General features: G+C 40.6%; 2 protein-coding genes across 3 annotated transcripts in view; both read right to left on the bottom strand.

The window, feature by feature from the left end:
- The window catches only part of trpm4a (transient receptor potential cation channel, subfamily M, member 4a), a 26,522-nt gene extending 21,134 nt beyond the window's left edge, over positions 1 to 5,388 (bottom strand). The window contains exons 1-3 of the mRNA XM_016236485.1: positions 5,207 to 5,388; positions 1,600 to 1,661; positions 877 to 1,042 (exon numbers count right to left, since the gene is read on the bottom strand). Coding sequence (XP_016091971.1) covers positions 877 to 1,042; positions 1,600 to 1,661; positions 5,207 to 5,278 — 300 coding nt within the window. The 5' untranslated portion in view covers positions 5,279 to 5,388. The remainder of the gene's footprint in view (positions 1 to 876; positions 1,043 to 1,599; positions 1,662 to 5,206) is intronic.
- A 2,130-nt stretch (positions 5,389 to 7,518) lies between these two features.
- Positions 7,519 to 16,546, bottom strand: LOC107554099 (splicing factor, arginine/serine-rich 19-like). Of its 2 annotated transcripts, XM_016236484.1 has the most exons (11): positions 16,372 to 16,546; positions 15,778 to 15,831; positions 15,510 to 15,632; positions 15,326 to 15,402; positions 14,526 to 14,626; positions 12,114 to 14,438; positions 10,758 to 12,014; positions 10,569 to 10,651; positions 9,696 to 9,992; positions 9,098 to 9,226; positions 7,519 to 9,003 (listed from the first exon to the last, which is right to left on the bottom strand). In XM_016236484.1, the coding sequence occupies exons 1-11, from the start codon at positions 16,375 to 16,377 to the stop codon at positions 8,845 to 8,847; spliced, it is 4,611 nt and encodes a 1,536-aa protein (XP_016091970.1). In that variant the 5' UTR covers positions 16,378 to 16,546; the 3' UTR covers positions 7,519 to 8,844. The 2 variants fall into 2 exon arrangements, with proteins under 2 accessions (XP_016091970.1, XP_016091969.1); XM_016236483.1 differs by having other exon boundaries at positions 10,758 to 14,438.
- Positions 16,547 to 16,879: the final 333 nt, after the last annotated feature.

Below are 16,879 nucleotides of genomic sequence, written 5' to 3'. Positions count from 1 at the left end.
GCAAATATTTCCACATAGTGAGGTAGATATGTGGGGGCGTGTTAGAACGAGCCGTTTTAGGGGGGTGTGGCAGAGTCTTAACTTTGATAAAGAATATCTCTTTGGTTTTGAGACTTTAGTCTTTGCAACTTCAGGGATCTTATCTATCCACAATCAGCTTGTAACACTCCAAAGAGAAAGGAAAACTTGAAATCGCATCATATGACCCCTTTAAAAAAAATGCATTCTCAAGAAAATTAATTGGTAACACTTTACAATTTGTTAACAATAGTTAATGCTTTAGACATCACAAACTAACAATGAAAAACATTTTAATTTAAGTTACTGTTTATTTATTAATAGACTTCTTGTTAATAAACAAGAAGACATAAATGCTGTAAAACTGCTCCTTCATTGTTAAGATCTCATTTACCACTGTTAAGCAAATTTTCAAAGGCAAAATCCAATCATTTCAAAAGGAATCCAGGTGATCATGAATTTCTAGTGAAGACAAAAGATTTCCCTACAAAGATTTTGCAATGGATTCAGCTGGTCTTTTGAATTCACCACATTAACCAACAGAAAACTGCTTGGTTTGAAAACAACTTCTGTGTGAGCTCTGCTTCATACATGGCTATACTTTTGACAATAGACAATGGTTCTTTTTTGTCCATGGAATTTCCTCAGTAAAGCTGTGGTTTTAATCACTGCATTTGCGTTTTTGTACTTTTTGTTAAGGCGCAGTGAGTTTTTAGTAATTTCTTCAACGAATAAAACCTCACTGTAAAGTATTACCAATTTATCATAGTTGTATTGTCAGATAGAGTTCATATTCTAAATTACAGTAACTGTGATTGTGCGTGCTTGAGCAGGTGTAAAAGAAAGCAAGACACCCACTGGACTGTTTCTGCGTCCAGCTCCAGCAAACTCCAGCTGTCCAAAGGCATCAGTGGGGTATTCAGAGGTGTGTTGTTCACTGTCCCACTGGCTGATCACATGATCACCAGCCGTTATGGATGCATGAAGTTCCTGTGCTCCACCACACTGGCACAAAACCCCATTACTGCCACAGAGAGAGACAGAGAGAGAGAGAGAGAGAGAGAGAGAGAGAGAGAGAGAACTGTCAAAACAGGTTTCAGTGGGTTCAGAATTCTCATATTCTTCCAATTCAAGCCATCATTTCAGATAAAGAGAAAAAAGAAATCAATATCCTTTGTGTGTGTGTGTGTGTGTGCGTCATTCATGTTACAATTAATTAATCAAATGAAGACGTTAATAGCTGAAGTTAAACTGCATGTCACACAATGTACACATCACCACTTAAATTACTAAATTAAATGAAAACAGTACCTGTCCAAACCCTATTGTGAATCATTACATAACAATCGCTTGTAAATGGGAAATGGACAGAGAAAATATACTGTGTTGACAAATGGCTAGAAGTTCACCTTCATTCATTTGTTGACCCACCCTCCATTACCAAATCAGCTACTTAACGGCTCAGATCATATTACCAGAAGATCAATGTCTATTTCAAATGAGACTATGAAAGGACTGAATAGTTTTCTGCATACGTTAGTAAATCTGAATGCAAGAGAAAATGGAAAATGGCAGTTGTACCTGGATGAGTCCTCCACAAAGGTGGTGCACACTCTCTTTTTAATCATCTTTGGGATCCAGCTCTACAACACAGACATTACACAGTAAAGCATGAGTCAGACATTTTCACATGCAGGTCCGGTTACTTTCCTTTCACAGTCAGTGACTGAGGAGAACTAATGGCAAAATAATTTCCAAAGAAATGTTGTAATGTGTGAAATGCATGAAACTAAGCTTATTTGTGAACCCAAATATAGCCTAGATTACATAGAAAATAAATATTAAAATATAATTAAAAAACGGTCTCAAAGTTTTGATTATTAAAACAGATGCTGAGCTGAGATAATAATCAACCCTTTAGGAACATTTGAAACAAAATACAAAGAGAAAGACTTCTTATCTTCTTAGGTTGCTAAAATTAAATGAACAAGGTCAACTTGTTTTCAGAACTACAAACAGCATGTTTGTTTATCCAACACAAGAGCTATAATGTACCTTATAATGGATGATAATTCAGCATAACACAAAACATACAAGCTCTGTAGTTTGACAATGTTTTCACTTTTAACATGCTAATATCCATTTTCATCTTGATTTTTTATTGCTCTTTTTATTTTTTAATTTCATTCTCCTATAATATTGTGTATATTTTTATTTAATATATTTTATAAATATACAACATTTAATTTTTTATTTCATGCATTTAATGACCTTGTGAATTGCTTTTTCATTTTGAGAACTATAAAATAGCAATACAGTGAAATGAATAATACATAGAACACAGAGAATGTTCTCACATATCTTAAATGTAAACATCTTATAGAACAGACAAAATATATATACTGTATGTGTTTATGTATACGTAGCCTATGTATGTACAGTGGGTACGGAAAGTATTCAGACCACTGCAATATAACAAAGAGTGAAAAATTTAAGCGGGTCTGAATACTTTCCGTACCCACTGTATATGTAGGCCTCCCCATCTTCGTCCCAAAAAACAGTTAAACAAGCTTATAACTTTAATATGTTGCTTTAAATTAAGAAGGTTTGGTTAATCATTTCATCTGACTTTCCTCAGCAACATCAGAGACAATCCAAACCTGATTGGAAAGACCATTAAAACAGTCATTACATTTGCATTACCTTACAGTTGTTGCATATTAAAATACATTTCCTAATGCATTTAACTATTAAGGTGGATACTTATTGAAACGTATTAGGAGTGGCAGCAGGACTCTGCCTTTGATAAAATGCTTCTGCTTATATTGTTCTCTGTCCCCTGGATAAAAGTGTCTACTAAACAAATACGCAGCAGCGCAAGAACATTTCAAACCTTCCAGTTACTAATGTAACCTCGGTTCCCTGATATAAGTGAACGAGCATTGCGTTGAGACGCTTATGGGGAAACTCCTGTTTACTCTGGTACTGAAGTCTGGTTTGTTCACGTTCGTGTAGCTGCACGAACCAATGGCACTTCAACCCACCAAAGTGGGAGTAGCCAGCTTCTTCATAAGTTGGCTCTGATCGCCATTTCGTCAGAATCTTTCAACTGAAGCAATCATCGATTCATGCGCAGTCTTATAGCACAGCAGTAACCGGAGCGTTCCCTTTCGAAAGGTCTCTCCCATTGGATTGACACGCTTAAGCCCAATTTATACTTCTGCGTCGAACCTACACCGTAGCATACGCATTTATTTGCCGCCGTCACGGCTATAATGCTTCTCCGACAAGCCGCTTCTTCTTCGGCTTTTGCCGTGGTACTGCGGGTTACACCAGCAACATGCCCATGGACACTGCAGACTAGCGGTTTGCATGTGTACTGCACATCAACGCGGACAACAACGCAGAAGAATAAATGAAAACTGATGCATAGCCTACGGCGTAGTTCCGACGCAGAACGGCTGATTTATACTCGACGCGTCCACAAGTTCGCTTGGGTGCGCACGGCAAATATGACGTCATTGCAGTGTTGGCGGAAGTTCGCTTTGAGTGCGCGCAAACTCATTTCGCGTGGTAGTGTGCACGGCATTTTTTTTAACTTTTTGCGCAGCTCTGCATCCAAAGATGCACGAGTTCAGGGCGATTCTAGCCGAACATACACGTCTGTGCCGGCATTTGTGTGAAACAGAAGCAGTTTGATGTGAAGTTCAAACTCCATCAGGTGCTTTTTGACGCTTTGACGGAAAACAATGCGTAGTTTTTATTGCATAGTTTGTCCAAGGCTTTTTATTTGAAGTACGTTTTATTTTTATTGTATAAAAATAGAATTAGAATTAATTTAGATACTATTTACACACTATTTGCTTAAAGTTGTGTTGTGTCTAATGGAAAATAAAGCCAATAGTTTAAGATTGTTTTAATCAGTTTGTACATAAAGAAATTATTAATTCATCAACTCATTCATCACGCGAGAAGTCTTGTACCGGCAAATTACTTGTTCTCACCGGTGATTCCCGATGGTTTTAGAGGACAATTACTCCTCGTCGCCCCCTGTCGTTTCAAAGAATAGTACAACAGCGAACGCTACAAGTATAAAAGCCTCGTCCGTCTGGGAAGGTGAGCGCGCAGTCAGCAGAGGCTCGCGGAGCGAAGCCAGGCAAAAGGATAAATCCCGCTTTATGGGGAACGTGTCCAATAGCGTTGTGCTATAAGCAAGTGCAGAATGAAGCCGCTCTGCAAGCCCAGCCCCGGAGCACTCTTAATGACATGGAGTCATCCACGGTGGCTTCCTCCTCAGATGAAGGGTGGGACTAATGCTCTTGCAGTGAGAGCATGCCATCTCAGTGAGCACAGCCTCTGCGTAGGCACTGCCCAGACAGGCGACGCACTCACTGTGTCCGTCTGCAACCCTCGCATGAGCTACACTCGCAGAGTGACATTTTCAACAGGAAATTTACTTGGAAATTTGGTCTTATAGTGCCGAATGGCCGCAGGGGAAAGCTTTTGACTTCTTCTGCTGCCGGGGGCTCCTTCTATGGCGGTGAGCAGCAGGCTGAGCTGAGAGCTTCTTCCTTCTTCATGTCAGCGAGGTCATGATCTTTGTGCAGAAGGAGAAAAATTCTGACAAAATGGCGCTCAGAGCAGACTTATATAGAGGTCGGCTCCTCCCCTTTTGGCGGGTTGAAGCGACATTGGTTCCTGCAGCTACACAAACAGTAGCCTACCAGAGTAAACAAGAGTTTCCCCATAAGCGCATTAACGCAACGGGAGGGACCGTTCGAAAAGGAACTATGGTATGGAAACATGGAATAACTTGGGAAAAATAAGCTTTTTCATTCAACTTTTTACAAGTGTATAGGTGTAAGCCTGCACTCATAAAATCCTGATTCCAGACATCTGTTGTTTTTCCAGTGTCTATAGATACAGGACTATTATCAATCATTTGTCATTTTAAGAGTTTCTTCTAACTAACTAGCGCTTTCTACGTGTAGTATGGAAAGCCTCCTCGTTTTAAACGTTTAGTACATTTAATAGTAATAAATATTACTCAATATGAACTTGACAAAGCATGAACAATTAAAAAAAATTACTGCCATCCCACTTCCTTACTGAGAAATATTTAGGTGAATATTTTTACGTGATGTATTGCCAAACAACACTATTTACATTAATAATGTATCAAACACACCTGATCTTTTTCGGATTTTCTCTCCCCTCCACCGCCTTCATTCTCTTTCTCAATTTTCTTCATTTTGATCATCTGTCCGTCTTAGAGTGTAGGCTTATTAGGGATCAATTATTCTTCAGATGAGCTCCATGGGGAGTCTAGATTCAATGGTGCTCTAGTTTGCCATCAACCAGATTCCCGAGATATTCAATGAAACTTTTTCTAAAGCCCTAAATTTGAAAGCCCCGCCCACACTACAAGTCTCACGCGAGCTCCCCTGGACGCATTCCAGCACAAGCTCACGATGGTCTGTACTTGAAACAAACAGTTGTGGGCGGTGAGGGCAGGGAAAATAAATATGCGGGCTTGATAAGAGTAGTAGCAGAATACGATAAGAGTTTCCACATTGTTTTAACCCACACATTTGCAGATAAGCTGTGATTTGTAACCAAAGACATCGGTAGCCTAAGTTTACGTTTACAGACTCCCGCTATATTATTTCGTTATGTAGGCTGTTGAAAACCGGATACTTCTGGTTATGAGAAAAGGTTTCCACATTTCCACGTCCCTGCAGGCGGGTCTTTTTGAAGTAGGCTACTATTGACCTTAAAATGTAATTTCGGCGTGACCAGTTATGCCGGTTTGACTGAAGTACCAGGAAGTTTAGTAAATTGGATAGGTCTTAAAGGAGTCATATGATGCGATTTCAAGTTTTCATATTCTGTTACACCAAATACACAAAATAATGATCTTTAAAAAAGCATCATATGACCCCTTTAAGCTCTCACCGGCAAGATTCAAATATTAAGGCTATTCATTTTCCCAATGGTCGCGAGATTATTAGTAAAACAGAAATGCCGGTGTGTTTGAAAATTTTAAAGAATCGGTCATTGCTGTCATAATGGTTTTTAGGGTATGTACTCTCTCTCTCTAGAAAGAAAGAGGAATGAAATTTAGAAAGTAAGCTTATTAATAATAGTAAGGAAAAAAAGAGCTACTATTAACTAAAAAAGGATATTACATGACTGAATGAATAATTTATAATATACCTGTAATATGTTGTGATAAAAAAACAACAACGATTTAAATCTTAAAAATTTGTGAGTTAGGCTAAGTATTTTTGTCAAAATATATAAACCCATATGATGGGAATAGCCTATAAGAATGTTCGGTAGGCTATTACAGGAATGTCCCGATTAATTTTAAAATTGAGTATGGAATTAGTATAATTGGTACATGTCTAAATGAAATGCACTAATTCAACACGTGATGAAGATATGAGAATGTTCACACTTTGCAATAAATATTTCGCTTCCACCACAATTTAATGAAGGAAATACTGTATACAGTACATATACAGTATACAGTAATGCAGGGGTTTTCAAAGTGTGGGGCGCGCCTCCCCAGGGGGGCGCCAGAGCATGTCAGGGGAGGCGCGGGGAAATTATAATAAATTAAAAATATAATTATTGAGTTAAATTATTATATGTATTTTTTATTATATATAAATGTTTTTATTTAAACGATACAAAAAAAATAAGTCAGAAATATGAGAAACATTTATTCACCCAGAAGGCCGTAGCTGTGAATTCGCTGCTGTTTGACAAGCCCGCCAATATGTATATGCCTAATAATACAATGGAGCAGTTTCTGAGACCCCCCGATTCAAAGCCTTCAACTTCAGGGCTTAAACCCAAAAGAAGACAATATGATGATCAGTATTTGAGTTAAGGGTTTACGTGGACAGGACCAGCTGATGAACCACGACCTTTATGTGTGGTTTGTCAAGATATTTTGGCTAATGACAGCATGAAGCCCGCAAAACTTCGGCGACACCTTGAAACCAAGCATGTTGAGGTAGCAGGAAAACCTCCAGAATTTTTCCAGAGAAAACTTCAAACCTTTCAAGGTCAGAAAAAAATTGTGGAAGATTTTGTCAAATTAAATGGAAAGGCCACTGAAGCTTCATATCGCGTTGCATTGCGTATTGCCAAGGCAGGCAAAGCACATACCATTGGAGAGACGTTAATTATGCCGGCAGCAAAAGACCTATGTTCCGTGATGCTAGGAGAGGCAGCGGCTTCTAAGATCGATTCTGTTCCACTCTCTGACAGCTCAATAAGTCGGCACATCTCAGACATGGCACAGGATGTGAAGGAGCAAGTTTTAGACCACGTCAGACACAGCCCATTTTTTGCACTCCAGATCGACGAATTGTGTTAATATGAAGGAAATTTCAAATTTTTTTTAAACCGGTGTTTTAACCCTATTTTGAATTATGCATTGCATTATATTCTAATAGTTAAATGAAAATTCAGTCAATTTAACTGAAAATGTACAGTTAATTTTATGCCAGGACATCATCTGTTTTTTATTCTTAGCGTGTATGATACCTGAGGTAGTTACATTGCACATTTGATTTGTTTTAAATATGCACATTTGTCAGTTTGTTTGCAGTCATCATCTATTGCATAACAACTTATTGTTATAAAAGTAAAGAGGGAAACTGTAACGTCTGTACTATATAAGGTTTTAGTTTATAACTCACAGTAATCAAGGGCAATAATAGGGCAAGCTTTTAGATAGCAAATTATACATACACCTAAAATTGGGAGAAATAAACAAGTCACAAATGATGTTGAACTCCTGCTTTTATGCTTATGAAGCTTTTAGCAGAAAACTGTTGGTTTGATTAAGAAGAGAATCAGACATCTTCATCTGGAAGTTAGGGCACAAGTTTATCTCTCATGTGACCTTCAAAATCACTGCAGTTTCCTTCAGTACAAATAAAACCATGCATGCATTTATCTCAACCATTCATATACACACAGTAGTACCTCTTCCATTGACTGTCTTCTGCCAACTCAGTTATATTATGTGAAGCTTCGATGGGGTAAAACTAATTTTCTAGCTAGGTGATGACATTTTGTCAGAGTACTTTTAAATTTCAGCTGTTTATAATTGAAGTAAAAATCAAAAACTAACCAAACGTCCTCAAACATCAGTCTGTTCCATGTATAAACACATTCACTGTCCTATAAGATGGAAGCGATAAATATCCTCCATTCCACAGCTATCTCAAAATCTGAAAGAGTTTCACGTGTCTGAGTAGCACCTCTACAAATGAATGCTCTCTGACGCAGTAAGAAGAATGAGGTTGCACTTGCAATCCTAGTTTTAAAGAAAATCTGACAGGGGAACGTTAACACTGTTCTCAGTTCTTTCATTCATTCTTTCACACTCAAAATCTCAATAGTAATAAATGTGTAAGCTAGCTTGCTATTTAAAATGTGCACCCTTCTCTGAAAGGGAGAGAGGAAGGAAGAACACCTATGTAGTGTACTTAAAAGTATATACAGTTTGAACATTATGTGTAAGAAAGTGTGTGTGCCATCTTTCTCTCCCTCTCGAGTGTATACTTTAGAATGTTTCAGTACACCGTATATCATACCACATTCTATATTCATAGCAAGACAAGAAAGAGAGACAGGAAGGGGGGTGGAGTACTTAAGTTTACATGATGTCAACACATAGGGGGAACAGAGCAATATAACAAACGACTGTCACTCAATAGCCATGGTGGGCCCAAACACGTGCAGGGGAGGAGATTTTGCAAACTTGTTCAACCAGCTGGAGAGAAATAAACAGTCTTTGTCCAATCATGTTGAGGAATGCATTGAGGCAGACTCTCTGTCCTCTTTTTCCTCCTCATCCATCTTGCGGCCGTGCTTTCTAAAATACTTGTACCTCTGGACATAGAGCTTGACCAGGTTACTCACTTTAACTGGGTTTATCTCACCTGTCCGGCTGTGACAAATCTGTGAGGTAAAGACAGATTTAGTCATGCTTTCTATATATTTATTAGCACTATATTGTGTGCTGCAAATCAAGGCTTTCTTGAGTTACATTTACCTTGTGCACAGCTTTCCTTAAGATATCCTTGTATTCGTCTTTGTTGATGTCTTTACGCTGGTAGTATGGCTTGATGGCCAATTTGACTTCCTCTACTGCCCTCTCCTGGGTGTGGAGCTTCTTCAGATACTAATCAAAAGTATTTGATTTAGATTGTTATAGATAGGGTTGCATGGTTTGGCCAAAAAAAAATAATTATTTGTCAATGTTTTGAACTGCAGCATGATAAACCTTTAACTTCTCTTATTGCTGCTCTGATTTCCAAACAAATAGAACAAAAATACATAAAAACACTGAAAGCAAGAAAACAATATATTTTGTCCTTAAACTGTTTTTAGATTAATGTTTGACCAATCCTGCTGCCAATAGAACTGAACCTAAAATCAAAAACCATTATCTTTGCATTCACATTGCAACTGGACTTTAAAATTATTCAACTTCAATGCACCTTGAATTGTTTAATTGAATTACTTCTACTCTTTTTGCAGACCTAATTACAGAAATATAGAAATGTATAGAACGAAAGGAATTCGATGTTTGTCTACAAGACCTATGGGGTGAAACGGAGAGAGAACGATGTTAAAAGAATTGCTGTTACCTTGTCAGGGTCTTTACTGTCACTATCCCAGCCCGTTTCACTGCCACCTGTTGGCACTGGCAATGGAGGCGGTGGAGTTTGAGCACAGCCTCCACCCATTGAGAGTCCAGGGAGAAAGTGTGGAGGAGGAGTTTTGGTGCAGCCAACCAATGGGACAGAGCTGTGGAGAATAAACTGTGCAGGAGTGGGTCCTGGGGGTGGAGCATGTGATGGAGGTGGAGGAACTTGTGATGAGACAGATGAGGATGATGAAGGAGGGTGTGGCTGTGCCTGGTTCTGATTGGCCTGAGAGAGAATCTGTGTAAAATGAAAGTGGAGAATCTTACAATTTTATTACACTTTTAAGTAAGTTAATTAATTTACTTCTCAGTCAATAGCGATTGAAACGGTCAATCAGCTAGACTTAAGGCCTCTGGTAGAGCTGCTTTAAAACAGGATACAGAATTATTCTGGAATCATTGTGCATTTATAAGGCAAAACAACATTATATAAAATAATAGTAAAGGGGCAGTCACACTAGACTTTAAAGTATACAAACCTTTTTCAGACTCCGCAACCGACGAGATATGATGTCACACTCATTTTTAAAAATGCACAATTACTCCACTTTTATGTAACATTGCAAAACAACAGGTTTAATGTGATTTTTTTTTTTAAATCAGCTAAGAGGTCACGCTGTGATGTATCGATCTTCTATTGGCCATGTCTTCAATGATACAAACTTGCAGATCAGAATTCACATGACTAGAACTTTGGAAACTTCTTCACATGAGCATCCATTTTCTGGTCTCCTGAATTTGCATTCATATGAATGGAAGTCAATGGAACGAAAAGTGTAATGTGACCACCCCATAATAATATCACAGATTTTACCTGACTTGTGGCCTGGATGAACTCTTGTGCTTTGGCTCTGCTGGCTATATTGGCCTCCTCCATTTTGAAGAGGAGAGCTGTCACTGAAAAGGGATTTAACAGCAGAACATTATGACATTCTAATCCCACTATACATTCAAAATGCATGTCGGAAGGGAATTACTTAAAAATCATGCAATAAATACTCACATGCTAAAACACCTCCAGCAGTGCAGTCCACTCCAGTTTGTAGACTCCAGGGTAATGGCGGAGCTGATGGGGGGGGAGGTGGAGGTGCTGGTTGCTTGCTAACTAAAGATGAGGACACTGAAGAAGAGGAGGATGAAGAAGGGTCATTTGCCAGAGGAGCACTGGAATGAGAGACGGAGGCCGACACCAAAGCTGTTGAAGTAGAGCATGGTGGTGAGCCCTTCTGATCATCTGGTGGGAGAGGCTTAGCACTGGAACTGAACTGAGTTATGGTATCGCTCCTGATCTGTGATGACAGCATACCGGGAGGGCTGGCAGGGGACTTTGAGGGTGTGAGAGACAAGGCTTTGGACTGACCAGGGCCCTCCTCCAAGAGGAATGAAGGCTCTGGTGTCTTGCAGCTACTATCAACAGTTTGAGAGTCTGGGGATGACTCCCTAGTATCTCGAGACGGAGGCAAAGACAATGGGGATGTGTGTGGTGGTGAGGAAGATGGAGGAAGGATACTTGCTGAAGAGGAAGTGGAGGATGATGAAGAGGAGGAGGGAATGGGACCAGGAAGAGCTGAAGGAGGACTGGATGGCTTGGATCCAACCCCAACCAAAGGCTGCATTTCTGTTGTTACTCCCGGCCAACCACCACCAACCGTGCTACAATTATTATTAATGCCTTTAGAAATACTTCCATCCACACTTATCCCTTTCTCTCTGGGCTTCTTTCCAGGCCTTCTTCTACGTTTCGCTGCTAAAGAGGAAGTTGGGGAAGAGGCAGATGAAGACGTGGATGTAGCAGAGCTTGGCTTGGCTTTCTTTGACTTTAGTCCACTCAGATTTGTTGATGACGGAGGCCCGAGTATGTTGCGTTGTTTCCCAGTTTTGCTTGGGTCTTTGCCTCTCCCTGGACGAGCCAGTGTCTCTGAGCAGGGCTTAAGAAACGGTGATCGGCTCTCATTGTCTCGGCGGAAAACCACAGCAATAGACCCACCAACAACTGAGGGCCCTGAAGCTCCACTTACAACACCACCAGGTCCAATAAGGTCAAGGCCCAACTTCCCAGAGTTCCCAGTTGTGCTACTAACACCCTCACGAACCAGGACAGAGACTTTAGACTGGAGCTTACCCTTTCTGCTACCACCACTGAGCTTCTTGGACCTGCCAGAACGCCCGCCATCCTTCTTCCCTATTTTTTCCTTAACGGTTTTCTGTCCTCGTTTAGTAGTGGATGAGGACGCTGTAGGATGAAGGGAGGTGGTGTTGCCTGAGGATGCAGAAAGAGGTGGTGAGAGAGATGACAGAAGGTTTTTAATTTTGGCTTTTGGTCTATGAGAAGAAGAGGAGGAGGTGGATTCAGACTGACCAACTGTCTTGCTAGATCTGGATTTCTTCTTTAGATGATGTTGGCTAGTTTTGGGTGCTCCGGATTTAATTTTAGGACTGGGTAGAGGGGGCTCAGGAGGAGGAGGAAGTAGTGGTGAGTCCTCTAGAGAAGGGTAGTCTGAATCCAGTGCTTCCCCATCCAAAGAGAGCATGTCTACCTCAGGACGATCCGAGAGTCGGTCTGACTCATATCCATGATAACGAGGAGGTGTGAGGGAGGTGGGTCGGGACCTGCTCCTATGCTCCTCGTCCTTTCTTTCCTCTTCATCTGATTGTCTCCTTCGTTTCTTCTTCCTCTTACAAGGTTTGTCCGAGCTATGGGATCGGCTGCGGGAGCGCCGTTGGCTATGGGGTGGTGAACCTGGTACTGTGGTGGTTGTTGTAGTGGTGGTAACGGTGATGGTACGTTTGATCGCAAAAAGATCAGAGCCATTGAGATCCTGAATGGACGGGGGTACAACAGGTCTAATATCTCTTCTCCCGTCCCTGTCTCGATCTCTTTCTCTAACCATCTCTTTCTCTCTGTCTCTCCTGTCACTGCTTCCTCTGCTCCTCTTTGTACGGCCTCTCTCTCGGCTGCTTGACCTCCTGATATCATCATCCCCATCTCGCCATCGTTCATCTCTTCTTCTGGAGTCTCTGTCTCGCTCTCTATCCCTGTCATCTCGCCACCGGTCCCTTTCTCTTTCATGGTTCCTTTCTGGCTCTCTTTCCCGCTCTTTATCTCTGTCTCTATCTTTGTGGCGATCCTCAGAGTGGCTAGACCAGGATCTGCGACTGTGTGTGTGTCGTGAGGCGTTCTGGGAGTGGGAGCGGGAGGAATGTTCTGGAGTGCTCCTGCGTCTCTTTTTCCTCTTGTGGCTATCACTTCGGCTACTTCTCCCTCTATCCTTGTCTTTGTTCTCTTTTACACTCCTTTTTTCACTGTCCCTCTCTTTGCTTTCTCTTTTACCGTCACCTGACTCCTTTTCTTCTTTCCTTTTTTTCCTTTTTTCCTTCTCTACTCTTCCCTCTTTCCGCTTGCGTCTATCCCTGTCCTTTGAACTCTTGGAGGATTTGCGACTCCCTTTATCAGTGGACAGAGGTGGAGAATTGGAAAAGGAAGGAGAGGGCAAAGGCAAAACAGGGACAGGTGGTGGTGATATGGATGCAGAAGAAGGGCATGATCTGAACCTCTCTTTCCTCCTACTTGTCAGTTTTCGTCTCAGATCTCCGACACCCACAGAAGCCACTGGCTCCCTCTCCCATTCTTCATCAGCACAGACAGATACAAACCCATCACCCTCTAAAACCCGTAAGATCCTCTCAGGTTTTGGGACACCCGTTTGAAGGTAAGAGGGACTGCTTGGAAGCAACACCTCCCTCCTTCTCTCAATCACTTGTTCTCTTCCTCTTTCATTGGCTCCCACTATCTCTCCTTCTTCTATCTCAGAGTGTTCAGAGTCTGTTCCCCGTTCTCTTTGATTTTTTCCTTGTTCCCTTATTCTGTCTTTGATGGATCGATTGCTGTTGAGATCTAAAGGTCTATTATTGAACATTGAAGATGGAGCGTCAATTTCTGTTGAATCTGGATGACCCCCCTCTGTGCCAGCAGGTGTCTCCTTTTCCAACACTCTATCAGCTTTTGCAACATTCCCGTCACTATTAATGCTGCTTCCTCCTTCATTTTCCTCATCCACACATCTTTTTTCCTCCTCTGTTTCAGAGGCTGGAGAACCCGTCGGTTCAAATGGATCATACTTATCAACCTCTTCCTCCTCATCCTCAGTGGACACCTGGTCTCTCTCCCCCTCACCCTCTGTTGGGTGAAAGGGGTCATATATGTCATTCTCTAAACTCTCCCTCTGTCCATCATTGCATGGATATGTGAATGATGAAGATGCATGAAGTGAGGGATTAGAGGAAGAAGGTGGCACAGGCATTGACGATGGCACCAAAGAGGACGAAGTGGATGACACAAAGTCTCCAGTTCCTTTGCTGACCCTGCTGTCTCCAGCATTGCCTCTGTCCTCATCCTCACGGTAGTTTGTACCCATTCCACCAGGAGATGAAGATGAGGGGGAGGAGGAGGGGGAAGAGGGAGCAGATGAAGGAGATGATGGTGAGTTGGAGGGTGATGAGGGGAGAGGGCTTTTGGCAATCTCTATGACCCTATCAGAGTTTTTGAGGGAACAGGCCAGTCCTGGGGCGTGAGTTACACTTGAGTAAAATCCAGGAAAAGAGCCTGAAGGCAAAAAACTGTCTATAGAAACTCTCTTTTTCTTTAAAGATGGTGGGAAGAGAAAATTTCCATTTAAGAAGGATCCTAAGAAAGACAACGAAAATAAAGGAATTAGTTTGATCACACAGTGCTATTTACATTATCTTAGGCAAGCTATGGACTTGAACCTACCTGGCTTCTGGTAACCAAGATTTGGGGTAACAAATGTCAACAAAGCAAGAGATGCGCCATTCTCGACTTTCACTTCTGCTGTTAGCTCCACATCAAAGTCACTAAAGGAGAAGAAAAAAATATAAGAAAGTTTATAGTTTTTTAACACAAAAAAGGCCTCAACAATAAAGTTATTTTCTGTCTGACCCGGTCAAGCCAGTATTTCAAAATGTTACTTGCACTGTTGACATTTTCACTGTCCCTGAGACAAAAAATAAAAATGATGCAAAATATTATTAACATTTATTTTAAAGTAATAATGTTAAAGTGCCAAAGCAAAATACATGTTTATAAATATTAAAATGACAACAAATTCAGAAAAAATAACATTTCAATACAAAAAAAAACAACAACATCTGATTACTCTCCCATACAAAGAGAATATGCACCAGTGAAATACGCAATGAAATACACCAACAATGAAACAGATTGATTGACTGAATTTTGTTTGATCTGATGTAATCTTCCACACTCAATCATATACCTGAAGCTCTGAATCTAAACCTGTTTGTCACAGGACAGATCATAGTCTAATGGACCCAGTTCTGGTCATAACAAAATTTTGATAAAATGTGTACTATGCTTTGCCTTTATAGGCCAGCACCTTTCAAAGACGATTAAACATTCCTTTATAGCTTTCAACAAGCACATCAATGAGACACAACACTCACATCCCTCAAAGTAAATAAAAAGCAAACCAAGTCAAATGCTGGTGCTATCAAGTTCAATTTTTAACTTTATGTGCTGAAGTAAGCACTTACCAGTCCAGGTACTGAGGTTGTGAGTTGAGCTGAGGCACAAGAAATACAGGCTCAGAGGAAGTAACAACAGCAGCCCCCTACAAGAGTGTAACAAATTAATTGGTTCAAGGGTGACCAATTTAAAAAATAACAGCCAGACAAAGCATGTAACAGGACTGAACTAAATAAATAAACTAAATTTTACCAGTTCACTAGGCTCATCCTCTGAGGTCTCTCGGTTTCCTTGGAAACATCTTAAGCCAACTGTCCTTCTGTCTGCTTTAGACTCCACTTCCTCCTCTTCATCAGGACATTGTTCAGATTGTGACTACAAGAAGACAAGACAGAAGACATTAAGCGTATTCAGCAGAGTGCTGTGCATGCTGAATCTTAATCTTATGGTCTATAATACATATATGATCACAGTGACTGTCCAACCTGCTCCTGCATTAACAAGATGATATGACACTTACCTTGCCTGGCACAATTTCTCCTTCGTCTTTTTCAGCCTGTCCATCTGTTCCCATCTACACATAGCAGACAACACTATTGTTATAAATAGCCTAGATCAGAAACACCAGCTCTGGGCCATCATAAAGCTTAACCCGTTATGATAATCATACCTGAGAGATTAGAGGAAACTACTTCTGCATTAAATCTCCACCTTTAACTTGAAGAGCACCCAGGGAAACTTGCTTACTCGAGTAAACTGAGAAAGCTTGATCTGTATTGACATTCAACACGGTGTCTTCGCTTCTTGACCCAGTGACAGCACTGATCGTGCAGTGCAGTGAATGAAACTGATGTATGATGCTATCTAGTCGGTGTGCTCCACTGCAGTGTTTGCCTACCTATGTACTCACTTGTTAACTGTCATAAAATAACCAGCAATACTTACTATACGTCTCATTCTGAATGCACCGAGTATTACTAGCTGACTTTTTAATTATCTGTGCTTCATTTTAAGCAACCTTCTCGCACTAGCAGCAGTAATTTATAACCTACAATTTGTCATCCACAGGGGTTAGCTGGCTAGCTAAGTTAGACAAGCTATAAGAGCCGTTTACCTTCATAGTGCAGAGATGAGCCGGCTGATGAATCCCAAAGCTGATGATCTGCTAAAAACCGCCACAATGTTTTTGTTAACTTTAAAACGGCATGCAGAGGCACGAAACATCTTTCTTTAAGGAACACAAAAAGAGGCCCATCCCATCCGATTCCGCCATTTTGCTTCCCCTTCTGTGAAACTGCCGGCATGGGCTTATGGGAAATGATGTTTTTCATCAAAGACTGCTTGTGTGGCGACGATGCAAATCAGAGGCGAATGGAAATGTCTTTGTAATTAAAGAGAAATATTAGAAAGTAGAAAATCTACCAAGTAAGTCAGGGTTAAATGATCACATTACATTAACATTTATGTCATGTAGTCGATCCTTGATGGTCTAAAATATATGCTATGGTGATTCTTTGAGCCTGCACTCAAGTGATTTTGAAATAGTAAATACAATATAGTTTAATAATATAGTATGACTATACTATTTGATTTTAAAATTGGGTTTTAAATGCAACTGAATA

The sequence above is a fragment of the Sinocyclocheilus grahami genome, unplaced genomic scaffold (assembly GCF_001515645.1).
Source record: "Sinocyclocheilus grahami isolate Dianchi unplaced genomic scaffold, SAMN03320097.WGS_v1.1 scaffold491.1, whole genome shotgun sequence".
NCBI classification, from domain to species: domain Eukaryota; kingdom Metazoa; phylum Chordata; class Actinopteri; order Cypriniformes; family Cyprinidae; genus Sinocyclocheilus; species Sinocyclocheilus grahami.
Note: the sequence above shows the minus strand (reverse complement) of the source record. Positions and strands in the feature narration are given on the sequence as shown.